General features: G+C 61.1%; 1 protein-coding gene across 1 annotated transcript in view; it reads left to right on the top strand.

The window, feature by feature from the left end:
- The window catches only part of IQGAP3 (IQ motif containing GTPase activating protein 3), a 33,371-nt gene extending 16,519 nt beyond the window's left edge, over positions 1–16,852 (top strand). Inside the window, exons 16-38 of the mRNA XM_032845107.1 lie at positions 1,157–1,247; positions 2,060–2,227; positions 2,317–2,456; positions 2,539–2,709; positions 5,360–5,443; positions 5,609–5,680; positions 5,780–5,849; positions 7,097–7,305; positions 7,845–7,997; positions 8,202–8,365; positions 8,697–8,921; positions 9,653–9,793; positions 10,521–10,605; positions 10,982–11,214; positions 11,487–11,619; positions 11,715–11,817; positions 12,352–12,478; positions 13,326–13,413; positions 13,903–14,115; positions 14,551–14,717; positions 15,153–15,254; positions 15,610–15,718; positions 16,474–16,852. Coding sequence (XP_032700998.1) covers positions 1,157–1,247; positions 2,060–2,227; positions 2,317–2,456; positions 2,539–2,709; positions 5,360–5,443; positions 5,609–5,680; positions 5,780–5,849; positions 7,097–7,305; positions 7,845–7,997; positions 8,202–8,365; positions 8,697–8,921; positions 9,653–9,793; positions 10,521–10,605; positions 10,982–11,214; positions 11,487–11,619; positions 11,715–11,817; positions 12,352–12,478; positions 13,326–13,413; positions 13,903–14,115; positions 14,551–14,717; positions 15,153–15,254; positions 15,610–15,718; positions 16,474–16,587 — 3,162 coding nt within the window. The 3' untranslated portion in view covers positions 16,588–16,852. The remainder of the gene's footprint in view (positions 1–1,156; positions 1,248–2,059; positions 2,228–2,316; positions 2,457–2,538; positions 2,710–5,359; positions 5,444–5,608; positions 5,681–5,779; positions 5,850–7,096; positions 7,306–7,844; positions 7,998–8,201; positions 8,366–8,696; positions 8,922–9,652; positions 9,794–10,520; positions 10,606–10,981; positions 11,215–11,486; positions 11,620–11,714; positions 11,818–12,351; positions 12,479–13,325; positions 13,414–13,902; positions 14,116–14,550; positions 14,718–15,152; positions 15,255–15,609; positions 15,719–16,473) is intronic.
- The last annotated feature ends 6,254 nt before the right edge of the window (positions 16,853–23,106 follow it).

Raw genomic sequence — 23,106 nt, 5'->3', positions numbered from 1 at the left:
ACCTTCTGGAATGGGGGAAGCACTCGGTCGGGGAGTAGGGCAGGGTTCTGAGTATGTGGCACCCTGAGCCACGGCCGTCTGGAGCGGCTGAGGGCTGGGCCTGCCCGCTGGACTGCCTGGGTCTGCTTCCAGGCGACCGGCCCTGTGCGTCCGTTCCACGCCTGTGAGCGTTTGGTGATAGGAACCTTCTGGCCGGGTTAGGGCTTTCGGTGAGCAGCGTGGTGAGCGCTGGCTAAGGACGGGTCGGGATCTTCTCTGCCGAACGTTGTTTGTGTGCCTGACAAATATAGGTTCCGAAGAAAGTCCTTTACTTTTTTTTTATTATTTTATTTATTTATTTGAGAGAGAGAGCGCACATGAGCAGGGGCAGAGGGAAGCAGGCTTCCCACTAAGCAGGGAGTCTGACCTGTGGCTCGATCCCAGGACCTCAGGATCACGACTTGAGCCAAAGGCAGATGCTCAGCTGACTGAGCCCCCCGGGCGCCCCGAGAAAGCGGTTTAGAAGGCTGCCTGGGACATAGTGCTCGCGCACATGTCTGTTTAGAAAGTTCTCTCTGCTAACAAGGGGCACTGGGAGGGAGCAGAGTGTGGGATTGGGGTTGGGTGAGGCACGGGGGTTGGGGGGTTCCAGCCTGACCATGTGGCTGAGTGAGCCTGTGGTCACACGAACCTGGCCACTGCCTGGTGCAGTAGCACCAGGTTCCGGTTTCAGAGCCAGAACGGACAGGATGGGCTGGTGGTCAGGGTCAGGGTCAGGGTTGGCCTGAGAAGGTGCGCATGCGGCACAGGTGAATGGGGAGCAGGACCAGGAAGGGGGCGCCTCCGGTGTGGGCTTTCCCTGGCCGCGCTGGGCACCAGGGTGGGTACGTGTGCTGCTCAGAGGCCGGAGGACACTGAGGGCTCCCGCGGGTTCTGGGAGTGCTGCGGTCTGGCTGAAGCTTGGCTGGCCCGAACGCAGGCCGGGAAAGAGCCTTCCGAGCCTGGCAGCTGCCCCAGGAAGCACCAGGGGCGCACCGGCTTGTGGTGGGTGGAAGAGGTGGGCACCACTGTTCCTGGGGCTCCTGCCGCCTTGCCTGGATTTTGGTCCTCATGCAGCTGAGCCTAGGCCCTGGGGTGGCTGGCCCGGGCACTCACCTTTCCCATCTCAACTTCCCAGGCGACGGGGGACCCTGGAGCACTGCTGTGGCTGGAAGAGATCCGCCAGGAGGTGGTGAGAGCCAACCAGGACACAGACGCTGCGCAAAGAAGTATGTGGGCCACGCACCCCGCAAGAGCCCAAGGGAGGGCTGGGGGTGGGATGTGGGCTCCCCACTCACCCCCTCTTCCTTTCAACCTCTCTGGGGATGCGGGCCAGAACTAGAGCAGGGCCTCGGCGCTTGGCCTGGATGATAGGTCTCCTACCCGCAGCTGGGCAGGAAATTCTTGGGGGCTGAGAACCCACAGTCCTCACGTGCCTCCGTCCACGCCTTCCAGGGGTCCTCGCCCCCGAAGCGTGAGCACGGGAAGTCGGGTGGTGGCCAGAGGTCCATCCTGTCCTGTGCTGGTAACTGGAGTTTGGGGTCCCACTGTCGGCTCTGGTTGTGGGGGGAAGGGAGAACTGGCTTTGAGGACAAGTAGGCAGTATCGGAAAGACACTGGCATTCTGCTGTGGGAGCTGGTAGTGTCTGGTGTCCCTCTGTCCATCTGTCTGTCTGAATGACACAAAGGCAGGTGTTGCACTTCTTGCATTTTATTCTCTTCTGAAGAAACTGTCTTGAGGTTCTCTGCCTGCATTCTGCCTTTGAGCTTCTGTACAAGGGACTTGGAGCTGTTTTACCCAGCCCCAGCCGGCCCCGTGCTGCCTTCTCCAGGAAGCCTTCCTTGATTGCTCCCTTTTCCTTCAGGCGCAGCTGCATGCTGCTGTGCTCATGTGTGTCTGCCTCCATGCTTGGGTGTTCCCTGTTCCTTTCATCAGATGGGGCTTGTGTCCCCCTTTTCTGAATGGACAGGACAAGGGCCCCATGGGAGGGACTTGGGGAAGGGGTAAGGATGAACCACTCACTCCCGATATCCCTATCAGTGGCTCTTGGTGTGGCCGCCATCAATCAGGCCATCAGGGAAGGCAAAGCAGGCCAGACGGAGCGGGTGTTAAGGAACCCTGCCGTGGCCCTCCGAGGGGTGGTTCCCAACTGTGCTGACAGCTACCAACGGGTCTTGGAAGGAGCCATGGCAAAGAAGAGGCACCCAGGTAACGGCCGCAGCCTCAGCCTCGGTGTCTCCGCCTGCCCCAATGTCCCCTCCGAGCCTCCTCTCCTTCCTCACTTGGCTTCCGCTCAGGAGGCCCGGCGCTCTGGGTCCGACACGGCATGAAGGACGGCTCCGCCTACTACTTCCACCTGCAGACCTTGCAGGGGACCTGGGAGCCACCCTCCGGCTGCGGCCTGAACACGTCCCACTTGACTCGGGAGGAGATCCAGGTTGGCAGAGGCCCTGCGGGGCAGGGAGGTGGGGAGGGGGCTCCCCCTGCCGGGTGCCACAGGCTCTCTCTCCCGCCTGCAGTCGGCCGTCACCAAGGTCACCACGGCGCATGACCGCCAGCAGCTCTGGAAGGCCAACATCGGCTTCGTCGTCCAGCTCCAGGCCCGCCTGCGGGGCTTCCTGGTCCGGCAGGAGTTTGCAGAGCACTCACGCTTTCTGAGGACCTGGCTGCCGGCCGTCATCAAGATCCAGGTGGCCGGCTGTGGCCTCTGACATTGTCAGGGGTGGGCTTATCTGAGCCTCGGGTTTCCTCCTGTTTGCTTTCTGCTGAGTAGAGGGGGATGATCTTCTGGCCTCAGAGCGGGAGGGGTTACGAGCGTGCCGTCAGGAGCCTGGACCGCCTGGGTTTGAATCCCAGCCCCACCACAGGTCACCGGGTGACCTGCGCAGGCGCTCGCAGTCGCCCAGTTTTCCCAGCTGCAGAATGGGCACGTGGACGCCGGAGCACCTCCGTGTAGGGTTGTCGCGAAAGCATCCGAGTGGCGCCTGGCTGGCAGGCACTTACTGTTGTTACCGTCGCTGTCCCCAGGGCAAGAGCGGCTTTGTCGCCTCTGTGTGGGGTGGTGGGAGTGAGATTTAGCAAGCTGTCGAGGTCCAAGACACGAGGGCTTCCCGAGGTGGGTAAGCAGGACCCGGTGGGCCAGCCCCGAGGGGAAGAGCTATGTCTTTTCTCTCCAGCTAGCCCTGTGGCTGGTCCAGTGCGGCCGCGGGGCAGGACCTACACATAACGGGAAAGGTGGGCCTCAGGCCTGCCTGTTTTACAAGCCAGGAAAGATGGAGCTGAGCAGAGACCTCAGGTAGGTGGGACCCGCAGGTCGCGTGAAGCTGTGCACAGTGCAAAGGTCCTTTATTGACGACGTCTGCACGTCCGGTCCGCAAGGATGCCCCCTGTGCCTGGCCAGGCAGGAGACGGATGGGACAGATGAGTGACCACAGCTCCTCTGGCAGGACCTAGAGCACAGCTGACGTTAGGTGCCGTGGCGGTGGGGACACAAGGGCAGCCCTGAGAGCCTGGGGGTGGGAGGCCATCGAAGACAAACCAGCACGTGTGGGGTAGCATACTGGGAGCTCAGCCTTTAGAGTCAGAGGCTGGACTTGGCCTCCTGGTCCTCCCGCTTGTGGGTCATACAACCTTGGGCACCTCTCTTAAGGCCACTCTAACACCATTTCTTGTTCACAGCGAGGTCCCCACCTCGCATGTCGATTGTGCGGGCTCAGTGGGAAAGTACCCAGGGCACTGAGCTCGGGGAGCCTCGTGGGCAGCGGCCATTGGAAGGTGTTGAATTGCAGGGCGCCGGTCTCAGGACTCCGTACAGAACCTTAGTAATTAGCATCTAGCGGTCTGATCGCAGGGATTCCTCCCTCCTGAGCCTGGACTGGAATTTCACACGCATACTACAGAGCCAAAAAGCCACAGTGACAGCGGGAGAGGGGATGGGGTCAGAGGGCATGTGTGCCACCAACACTGGGGCTGTGCGGTCTCTGGCCTGGGTCCTGGGAGACGGGGAAAGGGAGCGGTGGCCCGGAGCCTCAGGCCACCTGTGCTCCAGCCGTAGGGAAGGAAGAGGCAGAAGTGGGGCTCCCGGAAGCTCCGAGCCTGGCCGAGCCACAGGTCAGGTCCTGACTTCTGACCGGTCCAGACTGGGAGGCCTCTTGTCTAAGGGGGAAGAGCCGAGAGGGGTCCCCTTAGAGGGACAGCTGGACCTGGAGAGGGAGAAGAACCGGTGCTGAGCAAAGGCTCGGGCGGGGGTGGGGGGCGCTTCCTGGCCTCCAAGCTCCAGGCGGGACAGCCACCCTCTCGGGCTGCACCTGCCCTTTTGCATCCTGTCCCAGCAGAGCGATGGGGTCAGCCATGGGGGTGGACTGCGGCCAGCCGAGCTGTATGTAGGAAGGGAGGGGAGGACAGCTGGACGGAAGGGGACACTCAAACACACCAGCCCACGGCGTATGGTCTGGGACCTGAGCGCCCCAGAGAAGTTTTCCCGTGGGCTCTGACAGGAAGGATGTCAGGACTCAGGGGTCAGGGGCCTAAACAGGGGTTCAGGGCAGAGTGTCCCCTGCACGTCCAGAAGAAAGTGTGATGTTTGAAGTGGCTGGAGTCACTGAGGAAGGAAGGAACCGGCCGAGAGTCATATGGGTCTGGTGGTCAAGGGCTTTGGGAGGCTCAGGCAGGCCTCATACAAGCTGCGGGGAAAAGGGAGCGGCCCCAAAGTGGGAAGGGAGCCGCCAGGTTTGTGCTTTAGGGACTGGAGAGCGTATGGTTCCCAGAGGAGCTGGTCATCCCAGCCCCTCCCAGCAGACCCGCCAGGGCCGGTTCGCCGCCGGACAGCGAGTCACCGGGCGGGCAGGCTGGCGGAGGCGGAGTGGGGTGCTGGCGTGGTGCATGGAGTGAACAAGGGTCGTGTGTGGCCCACATGGCATCGGCAGGGGTGGGGTGCCTCACTCTGCACCTGCGCACGTCTCTGTCCCTGCTCCATGTGTCCCCCCAGCCCGCGTGTGCGTGCCTTGGGGGACACGGTGCGTGCTCTAGTGAAGGTGCCATAGACTTTGTTCACCTCTTGTGTCTTCCAATTGGGTTTCTGTGACAGTGCGTGGGGTCGATCGTGTGTGTCTGTGTTTGCGCGTGCACGCGTGTGTGTGTTTGCACATGCACACATGTGTGCTGGGACCCGGGGGGGTGGCAGAGCGTGAGCTGGGCTGGCGCAGATGTCTGGTTGTCCCGTGAGGATAGCCGTTCTCAGAACAGGGCTGGTTCCCCTCCGCCTCCCCCAGCCCCCGCTCCCTGGGACGGCCTGTCGCCGCAGGGACCAGCGGGGGCGCCCCCTCTCCTGCCCTGACACAGGCTCACTGGCGTGGGTGCAGGCAGCGGAGGGCGTACCTGGAGCGGCTGCGGTATTTCAGAGCCCACTCGGATGCTGTCATCAAGGTAGCTGCTGCTGGGCTGGGCAGGGGGTTCTCATGTCCCGAAGGGCCCTCAGATGATCGGCGGTCGCCTCGCGGCCTCTGGAGATGGCGGGGACTGGCCCGGGTCCTGGTCTGGGTCCGAGGGCCGGCCCTGAGCCTGCGGCTCTGAGGTGGCGTGTGTCCTCAGATCCAGGCCTGGGCCCGGGCATGGGCAGCTCGGAGGCGATACCAGAGGCGTCTGGGATTCTTCCAGAAGAACGTGAGTGTTCTCTGCTGCCCCGTCCCCATGCCCAGCCTTCAGCCAGGGGACGTGGGCCAGGGCAGCCGGCAAGCCTTTCTCCACCTGCGCTCACGGTAGGTTGAGTCCATCGTGAAGATCCAGGCGTTTTTCCGCGCGCGGAAGGCCCGCGATGACTACAGGACGTTAGGTACGTGACCTGGTCCCCTCTGATCGCTGATCTGCCCATGCTCCCTCTGTCTGCGAGCGCCTGGCTTCCAGTAGTCAGCAGGACAGAGGTCACGCCTCCCAACGGCTTACACGCTGGGCTTTGGAGAAGTTTGTCCTTCTTCAGCCCCCTCCTCACCAACAGCTGATGCCCCAACCTTGGGCATTTCTCCGGATCCAGGGTGCGTGGGGAGTGAGGACGTGGGCTCTGCCTTTGGGAATCCCCCAGTTTGGAGGGAGAGACGAATTCCCCCAGAGCCGGGCAGGTCTAGATATCCCTCTCAGGGTCGCATAGCAGGGAAAGAGAAGTTACGAGAAGTCTGTGCAGGAATCCTCGAACAGGGCCTGTCGCCAAAGCCCCCGCCCGCCCCAGAGATGGCCTGGTCATGGGGAAGTCTCCCCTTGGCAGGTGCTTGCTGTCCCAGGCTTCAGATGTCTTCCTGTGGCTGCCACCAAAGCAAACAAGGGAAAGGTCTCCTGCTAGACTTCCCACCTTTGTGCACTTTGCCTTCTTGTGTGGCCCGGAGATCCCCCAGCCCCGGCCCTCCATGACCCTGCATGCACGCAGCCTTGTGCCGTGCTGGGACCTTGTCCTGCCCCCTTGGTCCCCCGAGAGGGGTGCGCATCTAAACCCTCTCACAGATGCTTCTGGGCTGCTCTTGGCTCCTGTTCTTAAAGCACAGAAGCCCAGCCATGGAGGCCCTCCTCTTTGTGAGGTGATCCCAGTGTCCACTTCTAACTCAGCCTCTGGCCCTTGGGTTCTGGGAGGTGTGGGCCCTTTCCCTTCCAGGCCTGAGGCGACACTTCTGGCCTTCAGGTAGAATGCACGACACTGGCCACATGTCCTTTACTGCCCGAGCCTGTCATGCCCGCGGGGTGCCGCCGGTCCCTCCCTGACTGTGGATGCTTGGCCAATCTGAGGAGCAAATGGGACTAGGAGCTCATCCGAGGGGGCTAGGCCTCCAACCTGGGGGCAGGAAGTCCTTGGCGTGGGCCCCAGACTCCTGTTCCATCGTACCTGGCTATCGCCCAGGGAGCTTGGGGACAGGACTGGTTTGAGGCAGCCTTCTACCCCCTGCCACAAGCAGAACCAGTTAGAAAAGGGCTGGGCGTTGGGGACCTGTTGGCCTCAAGCAGGATGGGGACCAAGGGCTGGTAATAGGCAGGGGGCTGGCGAGGACATCTCTGGGAGGGCACGGCTGGTCCTGATGCCTCTTCCCTTCCTGCCAGTGCACGCAGCCCATCCACCTCTCCGCGTGGTGTGCAGATTTGCCCACCTCCTGAATCAAAGCCAGGAGGACTTCCTGGCAGAGGCTGAGCTGCTGAAGCTCCAGGAGGAAGTGGTTCGGAAGATCCGGTCCAGTCAGCAGCTCCAGCAGGACCTCAACCTCATGGACATCAAGATCGGCCTGCTGGTCAAGAACCGGGTCACCCTGCAGGTGAGGGGCCGGCCCACTGCCGCCGGCGTGTCCTGCGTCCCCTGCCTTTCTGGGGCGGGTGGGGGCAGGAGACCGGGCAGACGGAGCCCTGGTGTGAAAGGAGAGCGCTTTCTGCTCTTCCTGCTGCTTCCTCGTGCTGGGTGCGGGCTGCCTGCACCCTCTCCAAGTCTGCCTCCTCCTCGGGGAGCGGGGAGAGTCCCGTGCACCTTGCCCGGGCAGCGTGGAGCGACGCACGAGCCTGCAGACGTGCGGCGACGAGGAGGAGCACGTGCTCCGGCTCGGAAGACAGAGCAGCAAAAACCCACAGACGTGACGTGGGGGCCTGGCAGCCCCGATCTCTGCAGGGGACCCCCGTGAGGCTGGAGGAGCCAGCTGAGGTGACGGGGTGGCCAAGGCCAGCGGCCCTCCGCACCCCAGCACCGTTTCTGTCTCGCTCCTGCCATGAATGGCTCCAGCGGCAGAAAGGCCCGGCTCTTCGAGGGGCCGCTGCTGACCGTCTGCTCTGCCCTGTGCGGGCCCGCCCCGCCCCGCCCCTGCAGGAGCTGGTCTCCCACTGCAAGAAGCTGACCAAGAAGAACAAGGAGCAGCTGGCGGGCCTGATGGTGCTGGACAGACAGAGGGGGCTAAAGTCACTGAGCAAAGAGAAGAGGCGGAAGCTGGAAGCTTACCAGCACCTCCTCTACCTGCTGCAGGTGCGCAGCGGCCCCGAGGGCCTGGGGCCTCGAGGCCTTCCTGTGCGCGGGGTCCTCTTCCCAGCCCTAGTGCCGTGGCCCCAGAGACGGGGACCGCCGCCTCCCATTCATCCTCCGAGGAAGCTCCGGCAGGAGAGCCTTGCCTGATTCTCTCGCTAGTCCTACCGCGGCCTCGTCAGCCACCCTCCGCCCTCTTGCTTGCAGACTCAGCCCATCTACCTGGCCAGGCTCATCTTCCACGTGCCGCAGAGCAAAACCACCAAGTTCATGGAGTCCGTGGTCTTCAGCCTCTACAACTACGCCTCCAGCCGCCGCGAGGCCTACCTGCTGCTGCAGCTGTTCAAGACGGCGCTGCAGGAGGAGATCAGGTAGGGTCCCACCTGCGGAGGACGGCGAGGGGAAGGGCTGAGACGCCGCTCTGGGCTGCGGGCCCCTCTGCCCGGTGAGGACCCTCAGAGGCTGAAGGGTAGGGATGGAATCGGGGACTCTCTTCTCAGCTCCTAGGAGCGCCCAGAGGCCGTCTCCCAGGACAGTGTGGAGGAGGGAGCACGGGTGGAGGGTCAGCCTGCGGGCTGAGCCCCAGCTGCAGGGACCTGCCTTCGGGGCACACAGCCCGCAGTAGGCTTCCTAGAGAGGAAACGCAGCTGTTTGTCCTACGCGGAGACAGGGGTCCAGCTTCCATGACCTCTCGGACCGCAGGTCAAAGGTAGAGCGGCCCCAGGACATGGTGACTGGCGACCCCACGGTGGTGAGGCTGGTGGTGAGGTTCTACCGGAATGGGCGTGGCCAGAGTGCCCTGCGGGAGATCCTGGGCCGGGTCATCCAGGACGTGCTGGGGGACAAGACGCTGAGCGTCCACACAGACCCCGTTCACCTCTACAAGAGCTGGGTCAACCAAAGCGAGGCCCAGACTGGACAGCGCAGGTGAGCCACAGCCGAGGGGGAGCCCCCTGGGCCCGCGGCCCCGTTGGGTGAGATAAGCAGCCCCCCCGCCCCCGGGAATTAACACGGACCTGGTACGCGGGACCCAGGATGAACACAGGAGTGTGCGAGTGTGCCCGTTGCCATGTCCTGCTCGCAGACGATGCGTCCGACGGGCCAGGAGTCGGGCCTGGACTCCTTATTGATGGGGCATGGCTGGATAGTCACGTTCCCGATGAATAGACCCGTAAGGCAGCGAGAGCTGGGTTGGCCCTGGACACAAGGCCGGTGCTCAGGTGCCCGGTCCCCAGAGAGTGGGGCTGCCAAGGAGCAGCCCGGGCCGGTGGCTTGTCCTGTGGTGCGTGGGCTTGTGGGTCATCTTCCCGTTGTCCCAGCCGTGGAAGACAAGATGCAGGCCCGCCGTGGCCGCCACCTCCCCCGAGGGGGCCTCCACACGCCATGGCGTGTCCATCTGTCCTACGCTCACCCACCCCCCACCGGCCCCTCTTCCTTCTTTACCTTCCTCCCAGGTTGCTCCGTTCCCTCCAACACCTTTCTCTTGTTCTGGCCTGGGCTGCCCTAGTGTGTGCGTGCACGTTTCTGCGTGTGTACACGTGCACGTGTGTGTGCATGTGGGGGGGTCCCGTTGTTAGGTGAAGAGCTGGAGGGGGCGGGCTTCGGGAGGAGAGGCTGCAGGAGGGGCTCTGGCTGACACCTTGGCTCTCTGCCCACAGCCACCTCCCCTACGATGTCACCCCAGAGCAGGCCTTGAGCCACCCCGAGGTCCAGCGGCGGCTGGACATCTCCCTCCGCAGCCTCCTCGCCCTGACGGACAGGTTCCTGGCAGCCATCACGTCATCTGTGGAGCACATTCCGTACGTGCCTCAGCCCCGCCAGGCCCCTGGGAGCCCCATGCCTGAGTCCTGAGCCCTGGGATGGGAGAAGGAAGGGGATTGCGTCTATAGGTGGCCTGTCCGTGACCGGAATCGTGACAACCAAGTCTAGCATGTCTGGGTGTCACCATCCCATCACACACTCCTTCCACAGACGTCATTGCATTAGAGTATCTCAAAAACCCTGAGCGAGAGAGAGGGCAGGAATGCTCGCGTCCGTTTTCCAGAGCGGGGGGCCGGGAGGGCGCAGAGCCGCAGGGAAGGGACTTGTACGAGCTGCTGGTTCACGGTGTCTGGTGGAGGCAGGACCGGAGCCCCTCCTCTGGTCTCTGCTTCCCCTCAGGTCCTGCTTCCAGCCCCCGCTCGGCCCCTCCCAGGGTTCTGCCTCCTCCAAGCCTCCCAGGCTGTCCTGGGACAGGGTGACCAGGGGACATGCTGAAGGGGCCTCTGTGGGGGATGGCAGGCCAAATCCCGGGCTCCGGGGTGTTTCCAGGAGACACTGGAGAGAGGCACAGCCAGGGCCCTCGGGCCGGCCCGAAGCCTGCACACCAGCTTAGTGGGTGCTGAGTGAACCAAAGGGTGGCAGGGAGCTGGCCGTGGAGAGCAGGGGCCGGTGCACCACGCCTGGGCAAGTAAGGAGGCAGCAATCTTGTGTGTCGGGCTCCGGTGGGGACGGTGGGAACACAGTGCATGCCCACTTTGTCCCCAGGTATGGGATGCGGTATGTGGCCAAGGTCCTGAAGACCACTCTGACAGAGCGGTTTCCTGCCGCCTCGGACGACGAGGTCTACAAGGCAAGTACCATCTGCCCCCCGAGGCTCCAGCGCTCTCCTTTGTCGTCCTGGGGCTCACAGGCCCCAGGACGGAGATGAAAGAACAGAAAACTCTGCTCTGAAAGTCCCAGCGGGACGACCTCCTGCGCGCCGCCCCCCCACCCCCGCAGGCCTTCTGCTGGCTGGTGCGCGGGCAGCCGCGCCGTGAGCGAGCAGGGCGGGCTGGAGGTCTGGGTTCTGGTCAGGCTCCTGCTCATGTTTCGACCTCGACCGGGTGTTTTGTGCGACATGATGGGGTTGGCCCGGGAGGTCCCCCCAGCCACAAGAGCTGGGTAATAGGACAGGGGCGCCAAGGCAGACCCTGGGGCATCCCTGGGATGGTTTCCTCTGCCTTCAGGTGGTCGGGAACCTCCTGTACTACCGCTTCCTGAACCCAGCTGTTGTGGCCCCCGACGCCTTCGACATCGTGGCCATGGCAGCGGGCGGCGCCCTGGCCCCCTCCCAGCGCCACACGCTCGGGGCCGTGGCTCAGGTCCTGCAGCACGCTGCCGCGGGCAAGGCCTTCTCCGGGGCAAGCCGCCATCTGCGGGCCTTGAATGACTACCTAGAGGACACCCACATCAAGTTCAGGTCTGGGTCCTGACACCCCGTCCCTCCTGTCCCCTCCTCTTCCTCTTGCCTTCTGTCATGCCCCGCCTGCCTCTCTGAAGGCCTTGGGGAGGCGCTACGCGGAGGGGCGGCGTGTAGTTAGCAAGCCGGAGGGTGGATTGTTGGGGGGTCTGCCTGGGGGGCTGGAGGGACAGGGTAGGGGGCCTGTCAGGCACTGCAGGGGGAACAGACAGAGCACGAGGGGGTGCTGTCCGCCCCACCTCACCCCTCCCACACCCTTCTTCTGGAGATAGGAGGTTCGTGTGCCGAGCCTGCCAGGTCCCAGAGCCAGAGGAGCGCTTTGCGATGGACGAGTACTCAGACATGGTGGCCGTGGCCAAGCCCGTGGTGTACATCACCGTTGGGGAGCTGCTCAACATGCACAGGGTGAGGGCCGCGGCCGGGGGTCGCTGGGAGGGTGGGCTGGCCCTCGGAGGAAGGCCCGGCTCAGCCTACATCTTTCGGCGTGCCCCAACCCGCAGCTGCTGCTAGAGCACCAGGACTGGGTCGCCCCCGAGCACTGCGACCCCTTGCATGAGCTCCTGGAGGACCTCGGGGAGCTGCCCACCATCTCCGACCTCATCGGTACGTGCTGTGCTGGGCCAGGGAGGGGGGTGCCAGATGGGGGCCTGGAGGGAGGACACAGGCCAGTGAGTACGCCTGTCTGGAGTTCTGGTTACGTCAGGGCCGTGTGCTGGGAAGCCAGTCTGCACATGCCCCTCCCCCCTCGTCCCCTCCCTTCTTTAGATGGACATGGGGACACGGGCTAATAGGAAGAAAGGGGACAGACGGTGGGGGACCCAGTGCCATCGTGTAAATGGCTTATTAAATTGCGTGAGACAGATGGGGATGGCTGTGGGTGTGTTTGGAGTCTCTAAGGGTTTCTCCTACAGGAGATCCGGAATGAGAGAGAAGTTCTAGGTCAGGGTTGGGGTGGTGACAGATTGAGAGTAGGGAGCTCAAGGCCCCGGGCTCAGGTGTTGGTCCGAGACTGAGCTCTGGCTGGCAGCCCTCCCATGGGTGCTGCTATGGGCAGCGTGGACACGACTCTCCTGGTGCAGGGGTGCCTGGGGGAGGTGGCAGGCCTGGCCGTGGGTCTCATCCCTGCCCCCACCACAGGGGAGGGCGTGGCCGCCGCTGGGAATGAGGACCCAGCCAAGCTGGAGGTGTCCCTGACACTTGCCAACAAGTTTGAAGGGGTGGACACGGACGCCGGCAACACCGGTGCCCAGAGCCTGCTTCTGAGGTGAGGGAGCGCCGGCTGCTGGCTCAGGCCCTCCGCGGTCTTCCACGGGCCCTTGTCCTGGGGCAGCTCTCACTGAGACCTGCCTGACACTGCCCTCCCCAGGCCTCCGTGTCACCCTTGGCCTTGGCTCTGGGCTTTGGCTGGAGGCCGGGGGACACTTGGGGTGTGGGTAGCACATGACACTGGCATGTTGTCGCTTTTCACGTGTGAGCTTCTGATCTGAGGGGCAACCGTGAGGTTGGAGATGGTTTCCCGTCTTTACACGCAGGACAGGTGGCCTGCCGGAAGTGAGGGTGAGGAGAGGGGCCTGGAGCTTCCCATCCCCGCTTCTGTGAGTGGCGCGGGGGCGCCCGGTAGGGCTAGCTGGCCGTCCGGGCAGAAGAGGAGCTGAGGTGCCAACTGCATCCTGTGCCAGGCGGGCGGCCCCTCCCCTCACCCGGCTGCTCAGTGAACCAGTGAGGCGGGCAGTGGCCGAAGGCCTAGCAGGGTGGGGCCCGGCGAGAGCGCTGCCGGAGAGCCAGGAGGGAGGCGGCCGTCAGCAGGAGGGACAGTGGAGCTGGGGAGGGGCTCCCAGAGGACAACGCATGTCCTTCAGCCTCAGGACTCAGCAAGACCATCTGTGGGAGGGAGGGGGCCCACCCGCGGAGTGCAGGGGTGAGGCAGCTCCGTGCTTGCTCACGGAGAGCCTCAGCCCCCCTTGGCGTCTCCTTCCTCGTTTGCCCTCCGGACCTCTCAAGTGTCCCTGGCAGCCACAACACAGGACAGGGTCCCTTCCCTCTCAGCTCCCGGCCAGCCCCACGTCCGAACCTGACCCTGTCCCTCCCCTCTTCCCCCTCCCCTCCTGCAGCACCAAGCAGATGCTGGCGGACATCATGCAGTTCCAGCCTGGGGACTCCCTCGAGGAGATGCTGTCCTTCCCTGGGACAGCAGAGCAGGTGCGTGGCCCTGCTGTTCACGTGATGGGTGTTGCCCGGCCTCCAGCCCCACCCATTCCTCCCCAGGACCCGCCCCAAGCAGACACCAGGGATGGCCTAGAGGGGGTTCGTGAGCATGTGCAGGTCCGCTTGGTCCAGCAGCAGGAAGGACTAAGCCAGGGCTTCCCGGGGAAAAGGTGAGGCCTGCCGGCAGGTAGAGGCTTGTTCCAAAACACGGGACAGAGGACAGGAACACCCGCGAACACCGGGGAGCCATCGCAGTACTGGGAGGTGGCCGCCAGCGCGCGTCCACAACACTTCCTGCTGTGGCGTCCATGTGGGTCCCCCGCAATGACCACAGGCCCGTTTGTGTCTGTGATGCCGCCCGTGGCTGTTCAGTCCCCAGCCACCCGCTCCGCCTACCCCCACTCCCGGAAGCTGGGGTCGGCCAGGGCGGGGGGCCAGAACGGCGGAACCTCCTAGGTCCCTCCAGCTCCTCTGTCCTCCCAGGAAGCGGCGCACAAGCAGCTGATGTGCGAGCGGCAGGCGTGCGAGAGCCAGACCCCGGAGCCCCTGCGGCGGCACCGCTCGCTGAGCGCGCACGCCCTCCTGCCGCTGGCCGACAAGCGGCAGCGCGTCCTGCGGAACCTGCGCCGGCTGGAGAGCCTGGGGCTGGTCAGTGCCCGCGACGGCTACCAGGGTTTGGTGGACGGACTGGCCAAGGTAGTGGCCCAGGACTGGGGTCCGGCTGGGGTGGGTGGGTGCAGGGGCAGGCAAGGTTGGGGCGCTGGGCGGGGCATGGAGTGGGCGGGGCCGGGTGGGTGCTCAGGTGCCCAGAAGGCCGGCCTCTCCCCAGCAAGTGCCGCCCCAGACTGTCACCAGCCAGGGGAGGCCAACACATCCCTGCAGGGTCCTTTCTGGCGGGAAGGTCTCAGGGAGAGGACCATTCCTGCAGCTCTCTTTCACGACAAACCGGAGCCTTGGAACAGTTACTCCTCCGCGAGGGTCCCTTGAGGGTTCGGGCTGGAGTCCTTGAGCCGGCCCTCCTCCTGGGAGAAGCAGCTGTAAAATCGGCCTCTCCATGCTTCTCCTGAAGACGCTCTCCGGGAGTGCCCTGGGCTCACTCAGGGCCTGAGCTCTCCTGTCCCTCAACCCCAGGACATCCGCAACCAGCGCCGGCACCGGCAGCGGCGGAAGGCAGAGCTGGGGAAGCTGCAGGCCACGCTCCAGGGCCTGGACGCCAAGACCACCTTCTACGAGGAGCAAGGCGACTACTACAGCCAGTACATCCGGGCCTGCCTGGACCAGCTGGCCCCCCGCTGCACGTAGGCACCACCCGTGGGCCCAAGCCCACCTGTGACCTCTCACCCCCATGTGACCTTTGCCCCATTCCACCAGCTCTGAATCTTTTTTTTCTTTTTTAAGATTTTAAAAATTATTTATTTATCTGAGAGAGAACGAGCATTAGCGGGAGGGAGAGGGAGCCCAATGTGGGACTCGATCCCAGGACCCTGGGATTATGACTTGAGCCGAAGGCAGACTCATCACCGACTGAGCCCCCCAGGTGCTCCCCTTCCACCAGCTTTGAAAGAACCACCTTCCCGGGACAGCAGGGTCCCTGTCTCGTGTGGGCTTGGGCTTAAGTGCAGGTCCTTGTCCTCCACCAGGGAGGGTCCTCGGGCTCTGCTGTCCTTCCCGAAGACCCAGAGGACGAGTGTCTCTGGTGCGTAGATGAATTATCTGTGGCCTTTTTGAATCAGGAGTTCTGGGAAAGGGAAGAAGCGGCCGGCCCTCCGTTACACCGCCGCCCAGCTGCTGGAGAAGGGTGTCCTGGTGGAAATCGAGGATCTTCCCACCTCTCAGTATGTGTCCGACCCCAGCTGTGCTCCAGCGCGGGGAGGGAGGAGGGGCTCTGAGGGCAGTGGGGAGACCCGACACCTCCAGGCAGGAAACTAAGGCCAGCGGATGTGGCCCGGCACAGTCTGAGACAGCCCACGGCCCGGGATGCTGGGGGCACTTCCCAGAGGAGCATCTGACAGGGCCAGGCAGATGGCAGGTCCGTGGCGTGGTGAGCAGGGAACAGAGCGGGAGCACCGCAGGGAGGTCTGGGCTCAGGGACACACAGTGCTGTCTGGCCGCGCCTCGGTGGGAAGAAGACCAGGGTTGGGGTCCTGGAAAGAGGCACCGAGTCCCTGTGTCAAATCCTGTCCCCGACAGCTTCCGAAACGTGATCTTTGACATCACCCCTGGAGACGAGGCGGGCAAGTTCGAAGTGAACGCCAAGTTCCTGGGCGTGGACATGGAGCGGTTTCAGCTTCACTACCAGGTGAGGGCTGCCTGCTGGGCTTGGGGGTTGGCCCACAGCCCTTCCCTAGGCCTCAGAGGACATCAGCCAGTCAGTACCCTTTGTTCCTGAGCGGAAGGCTGAGGGGCTCGCAGCCCAAGCCCCTCGGCCCCCAGGCTCTGACACAGAGCCCGCTGCCAAGCAGCAGACCGGCTGCGGGCTGGTGAGGTCAGAGCGGGACGGTCAGGTCAGAGCGGGACGGGTACCAAAGCCCCGGCCCGTGTCCCTGCCCCCTGCACTCCATGCCCGGCCCCAGGGCCTTATCCCGATTCTACAGGCTCAGAGGCTGATGTGGAAAAAGCTGTCACAGGCCAGCACTCAGGGAAGCAGTGTTTTTTTTTAAGATTTTTATTTATTTGAGACAGAGAGAGCACAAGCAGGGGGAGCAGCAGGCCGAGGGAGAAGCAGACTCCCCACCGAACAAGGAGCCCGATGTGGGGCTCGATCCTAGGACCCTGGGATCATGACCTGAGCTAAAGGCAGATGCTTAAGGACTGAACCACCCAGGTGCCCCACTTTTTGGCCTTTTGAATAAGAAAATTGATTTCAAGCCTTTGTGCTTGAGTTCACATTTCGTTAAGTCACTGTCCTCTTGCCCTTGGTGTCCTGCTCTGTGAAGTGGGGTCTCGGTGGTCAGGGCCGCTGCGTGGATGCGGGAGGCTCCAGGCTGAGAGCTTTCCAGAGACTGGGCCACCGCCAGAAGCCCTCACCCCTGCCCCCCAATGCCCTCTCCTCAGGACCTCCTGCAGCTCCAGTATGAAGGTGTAGCTGTTATGAAACTCTTCAACAAGGCCAAGGTCAATGTCAACCTCCTCATCTTCCTTCTCAACAAGAAACTCCTGCGGCAGTGACCAAGGCCTCTTCCCCTGCTTGGTGCTTGTCTTGACACTCAACTCACTGCACACTTCCCTACAGACCCCAGGGCTCAGGGTGGACCCCCAGGGCTCAGGATGGGCTGAGCTCCAGGGTCCCACCCCTCCCCCCACTGGGAGGAGCTTGACTACCTGGCCACAGCCAGGGTCTCCTGCTAACAGCTAACTGGAGCCTCGCCCCAGAGTCTGGCTGTGTGGCTGATAAGTCCCAGACCCCTTGTCTCCCACAAGGAGGGCATGAAGTTGGGACCTGCCCTTTGCTTGGGCTGGCCTCTGGTCCCTTGTCTGCTGCTGCCTCACCATGGTCACCCGAGTATGACACACTGCTGTGGGCCCAGTTCCCTCCGCCTCCCTTCTCCCTGCACAGCCCCACCAGGTACCCGCTCCCTCCTGCCCCTGTCCCTCCCTCCCAGGACACCCATGGTGGCCTGATGGCCCCCCGGCAACCTCCGCTCTCATTCCTCTGTGGATGGTCTGTTCTCTGTGCGCCCCTCGAATATTTCTTCTACCCCGGCCCACACCTGCCTCACCATGTGGCGTTCATCATAGTTTTAATTCTGGCACTTTTCTGAGCTCAGAGGAGTTGTCCCCCATATCCGCACCAACAGTCCCGCCGGTGCCTCGGGCCGTGTCGGTTGGGGTGCCTGGGGTCAGAGGCAGGAAGGGCGCCCTGCACGTTGAAGACTCCAGCCATCCACTTCCAATGGTACAAGGGGCATCTCACCCCCTCGGGGCTCCGGCCCGAGAGCGGACTCTTCTGGGCAGTTTCAGTCCACCTGCCCCTGTCCAGCCGGCTTCCTGTCCCTCTGCTCCCGATGTCACTTGAATAAAAGCAGCCGTCATCCACACACTGCTGTTAGCGCTTGGCTTCATCTCGTGGGGAGCAGGCCCCCGAGTCCTGGGACAGCTCTCCCCTGAGCGTGGGGTCCCTCCCGTGTGGGCCCACTCTCCAGCCTGCGCTCCGGAAAGCTTCCGGAGCGGTGGCCTTTCCGCCTCTGGCCGCTCCCCCGGGGGACAGAGAGGAGGAAGGAAGGAAGGCTCAGGTTCAGAAGCGCGGTGGCCGCCCCCTGCAGGCTAAAGCCGAGAGGAGAAGCGGGTCCGAGTTCCACCCCGCCCGCTCCGCACACACGTCCAGCAGGTTCTCCTCCCGGTCTCGCTGCAGCAACTTAGTGTCTAGCTTCCGCACTCTGATCAAATCCCCTCTGCATGACCAAAGCCCCGCTCCCTGCCTCCCTGCTCTCAGGAGACGGGCAGAGTCTGGGGAGGAGGGGATGGTACAGAGACACCTGCCCCAACCTCCGAACCCCTGAGAAGCCCCTAGCGGACAGCCCCAACTTTGCCTGCTGCGGCCTGCCTGACACTCAGATCTGTCTCACTGTCATGTCCTCTCCTTTCGTGACATGTCATGGCAGAGACTTCAAGTACTGCCTTGTTCTGGGTGACAGGGACACACCATGGGTCCGGATTCCACCCATGAGCAGTCATCACTGAAAGTCTCACCCTCCACCAACGGCTCCAGCACCGTCCGAGACGTCCCCAGCGATCACCTGGCCTCCGCCACCACGCTGGGAACTGGACCGTCACAGCAGCTGCTGTCCTTGAGGGCCTGTCGTGCCCAGGGTGTTCATATGCACTCACTCTTCATAGCAACCCCACGAAGGCAAGCCGCGGCTCCCTTTGGAACCGAGACCCTGAGGTCTGGGTGACCCACCAACGCGGCAACAGGCAGTAAGGGGCAGAGCAGGCCTTTAACCTTGGGCCTGCTCCGTCTGCATTGACATTCCTCCAGAAACTTTCTCTTTTCCGAGAGAAACATCTCCACTTCCTTCAGCCCGCTGCTGAACCCTGATGAATGTCAAGGCCTTCCTAACTGCAGATGGCCAGTCCAAGACACGGGTGCTCAGCTCCCCCGGGGGAAGCCCAAGCTCTCGGGAGGACAATCTGACACCAGGGACGTATGTGCAGGTTGCCAAGAACGAGTGGTCTCTCTACTGAATGTGAGTTGGGACAGCTGAGTATCCACAGAGGGAAGCTGGACCCCTACCTCACACCGTATACAGACACCGGACCCCTACCTCACACCGTATACAGACACCGGACCCCTACCTCACACCGTATACAGACACCGGACCCCTACCTCACACCATATACAGACACTGAAACAAGTCATAGACCAAAATGTAAGAGTCAAATTCTTATAAAACTCTTAGAAGAAAACCTAAATTTTCATGACTTCAATCAGGCAATGATTTCTGAGGACACCAGAGGCACAAGCAGCAAAAACTAGATCAAGCGGGCTCCATCAAAGTTAACAACTCATGCTTCAAAGGACACCTTCGAGAAAATGAAAAAAATAAAAACCCACAGAAAGAGAAGAGATAGTTCCAAATCATGCGTCTTATAAGGATTCCTAGAATGTCTAAAGGGCTCTTATAACTCAAAAAGACAACCCAATTAAATGGGCAAAGAATTTTAATGGCCATTTCTCAAAAAAAGACACACAAATAGCTAATAGGCACATGAAAAGACGCTCAACATCATTAGTTATTAGCAAAATGCAAATTAGGTTTTAATGAGTTAACCGCTGGACGCCCGGGGATGGCTGAAGTAAGGCTGCTATTGACAAGGGTCTGAGGGCCCGTGAGGAGGGCGACGGGTTCTAGCTCCTGTCTGCTACGGTGCTTGGAAGAGGGTGGGGCCGCTTTGGAAAACAACTTGGGATTTTGCGAAATGTCAAACCTGTGAGCCAGCCGTTCCCCCTCCCAGGTATGACCCAAGAAAATTGGAAGCCCGTGTCCACACACGTCTGTACACAGATGTCCGTCAGCCAACGGATGGGACAACAGATGGCGGCGGCGCCTCACCGACAGAGCCCCGCCCAGCCACGGGAAGGGACAGAGCAGCACATGTGCCACAAGGCAGAGGAAACTCGAAAACACGGAAGGCGCAGGTCAGACACAGCGGCACGTGGGTGTGATTCCATCAGACGGACGTCCAGGCTGGGCAAATCCACAGGAACAGAAAGCAGAGCAGTGGTCGCCAGGGTCTGGGGAAGGGGGAGCACCGGGTGACAGCATGGGGGTGTGGGTTTCGGCTGGGGCCGTGGCTATGTTCCGTAGCGTAGGGAGGACTGCGCGACTGAGCAGAGTAAAACCACTCCCTTTTGTACCTTGAAAGGGTGAGTTTTATGGATGTGAGTTGTTTCAAGAAAGCTGCCACTTTGGGGCGCCTTGAGGGGGCACAGTCGGGTAAGCGGCAGCCTTCGACTCGGGTCATGATCTCTGGGTCCTGGGATCAAGCCCCATTCTTTTCCCTTTACCTCTGCCCCTCCCCCTGCTCGCTTGCTCTCTCTCGTTCTCTCTAAAATAAGTCAATAAATAAAACCTTTTTTAAAAAGAAGAAAGCAAGTTGTTATGTTTTCAAACCGCAGGAGCACACACCAGCGAGGACGGCTTCCCAGCAGCACGCGTGGCTGGGGGCAGGGGGCCAGGTGTCCAGCGCGGGACCGTGTGTGTGGTCACAGTGATCTCAGTAGAGCGACCCCACGACGGCCCCTCACACAGCTGCAGGAATGAGAGCCAGGTGTGAGGTGCTGGCGTGAAAAGCTGTCCATGGCGTATGTTTGGAAGGACATGCGAGAACCGTGGCAGGAGTCCCCTTTGGGGAGCAGGGATGGGGGAGCAGCTGCTTCTGCACCGTGATTCCCGTGAGCTTCTGTCGCTCTCGGGGGAGGGGAAGCACGCTCACGTGGCCTCCAGATCCGTGGTGTGAACACCCAGAGGAATGACTTGTCCCTTGTCCCAGAGCTGCGGCCCCGCGGCCACCCGCAGATGTGCGCAGAAATGGGGGGCAAGCGTGCCGGTGAGTCAACCCTGAAGCTAAAAACTGAAGATCGAGTTTGTACGTTATGGGTCTTTTTCATGTCATTTTTCCAGTAACTCGTTTTTGTGGCATTTCACAAAAAATACCAGCCCAGGAGCGCCTGGCTGGTTCCGTGTGGGGAGTATGCGACTCTTGATCCTGGGACCGTGAGTTCGAGCCCCGCGATGGGCGTGGAGCCTACTCAGAAAAGTATACGTACCTACAGATCAGTCTATCACAGGCTGGAAGTTTCTGGAAGGTGTCTCTCACCACAGCAGGTCTGAGGCTGCTCCTGGGGGCGCTACGGAGGGAGGGCTGTTGGATCGCAGCGGGCGCTGAGCGGCTGCGCAGATCACCTGTCCGGGCGGTCTTAGTTTCTGCGGTATTCCTTCAGCCATGAGAAACATTTTTCCATGTCTTTAAAATTTCTCCAAAACCATTCACGTCTCTAATGGAGCCCATATATTTAATGCAGTTAACATCCATGCAACGGTAAGCAGCTGCTTCCCAGTTTCACTATTAAAGCCTGGAACGGCCATCTGTGTCCGAGAGCTTTCTATTTCTAACTTACCACCTTAGAATAGAAATAACCAGATCAGGAGCAGGAGCTTTTCTTTAAAGATGGTTCGCTTATTTAAGTCATCTCTGCACCCAACGTGGGGCTTGAACTCACAGCCCTGAGATCAAGAGTCCCATGATCTCCCGTTGCAGCCAGCCAGGTGCCCCAAAGAGCATGAACTTTTTTTTTTTTTTAAAGATTTTATTTATTTGTTTGACAGAGAGAGATCACAAGTAGACAGAGAAGCAGGCAGAGAGAGAGAGGGAAGCAGACTCCCTGCTGAGCAGGGAGCCCGATGCAGGGCTCGATCCCAGGACCCTGAGATCATGACCTGAGCCGAAGGCAGCGGCTTAACCCACGGAGCCACCCAGGCGCCCCAAAGAGCATGAACTTTTAAAAAAATTACTGGTGTGTTTTTTTTTTCCCCAACTATATATTCATTGTAGAAAGTTTGGGAAATATTTATAAAGCAAAAAAGGAGTAAGAATATTTCATGATACCATTACAAAATGATAACCACTTGTAATATTTTGATGTCTTTTCTTCCAACCATATTTGTAACGAGAATCACGCTATGCATATAATTTTATACCGGTTTATTTCCATCTACATTGTAAACACTTTCCCATCTTAAATGGGCTATTCCAGGGGCACCTGGCCCGCTCAATGGGTAGAACAGGTGACTCTCGGTCTTAGGGTCATGCGTTTGAGCCCCAAGTTGGGCGTAGAGCTTACTTAAAGCAACAGCACCGACTGGGGCGCCTGGGTGGCTCACTGGTTAAGCCTTTGCCTTTAGCTCAGGTCACGGTCTCAGGGTCCTGGGGTCGAGCTCCACATTGGGTTCTCTGCTCAGCAGGGAGCCTGCTTCCCCTCTGTCTCCGCCTGCCTCTCTGCCTGTTTGTGATCTCTGTCTGTGTCAAATAAGTAAATAAAATCTTTTAAATAAATAAATAAAACAGCACCAACACCCCAACCACCTAGATGGTTTATGTTTTGATGGAAGAATGCTGTACGACAAACCCTTAGTGGAGGTCTCTTCCTTTGGGGAACGGATCCCCCTCCCTTCACACAACTGTGGGGCTGACAGCGGATCTGCCTCCCACCTCCCAGGAGCGTGGGCAAAGGACTTCCTTCCCCTGGGCCGTGGGAACTTGAATTCGGAGGGCGGCACCCAGGAAGGGAAGCCCGTTTGGGGCTGAGTCACCCGCTCGAAGCACCCTGTGGAGACGGCCACCAGCTTCTGGCACCAGGATGCCCAGAGGGGTCAGACTGTCATCTCCCCCAGGTCAGGTCGCCCCACCCCACCCCAGCCACACAGGGCACCTCCCAGCAGCTCCCCACTTGCTGATGTTCCTGAGCCCGACACTTCCCCGCGGACAGATCACTTCCTGGTCCGTCCTTGTTCCGGAGTCTGTGCCCGCGCCTATTTCCTCGGACTCTACTTCCAGAAGGGAAGTTGCTTCGTCAAAGGGTGTGCGCTTTATAAAGGGTCTTTTCACATGTGGCCTAGCGTCCAGAAAAATCTGCTCCGGTGAACAGAAAGAGGGCACCGGAGGGGAGAGAAGGAGGTGCACGCCCTGGGGCCAGACGCCCCGGGTTCTCCGGTCCGGAAAGAAGCCCAGCTTGACCGGCTGATCAGCGGAAACCCGCCCGGGCTGGGCCTGAGAACCTCCGCCGCGGCCTTTGTGCTCTGTCTCGGTGTCTGTCTCTGAAATAAATAAATAAAATCTGTAAAAGTAAATTAATAAAGAGAAAATTAAAAGTATGGCTTGCTGATTGTGGTAGCGTGACCGGGACACAGGGACGGGAAGACAACATCCACGGGACACCAGGGGCTCGGAATCCAGTCGGGGCTTCAGTGAAGACAAATGTGTTGATACCTGTTTCTTAGAGGGGCGCCGGGCTCAGTTGGTTGGGCGACTGCCTTTGGCTCAGGTCGTGATCTCGGGGTCCTGGGATGGAACCCCACATCGGGCTCCCTGCTCAGCAGGGAGCCTGCTTCTCCTTCTTCCATTCTCCCTGCTTGTGCTCCCTCTGTCAAATAAACAGAATCTTAAAAAAAAAAAATACTGGTTTCT

Source organism: Lontra canadensis, unplaced genomic scaffold, assembly GCF_010015895.1.
Source record: "Lontra canadensis isolate GAN:19392208 unplaced genomic scaffold, GSC_riverotter_1.0 scaffold160, whole genome shotgun sequence".
NCBI classification, from domain to species: Eukaryota; Metazoa; Chordata; class Mammalia; order Carnivora; family Mustelidae; genus Lontra; species Lontra canadensis.
This window is presented reverse-complemented; position numbering and strand designations above follow the sequence as displayed.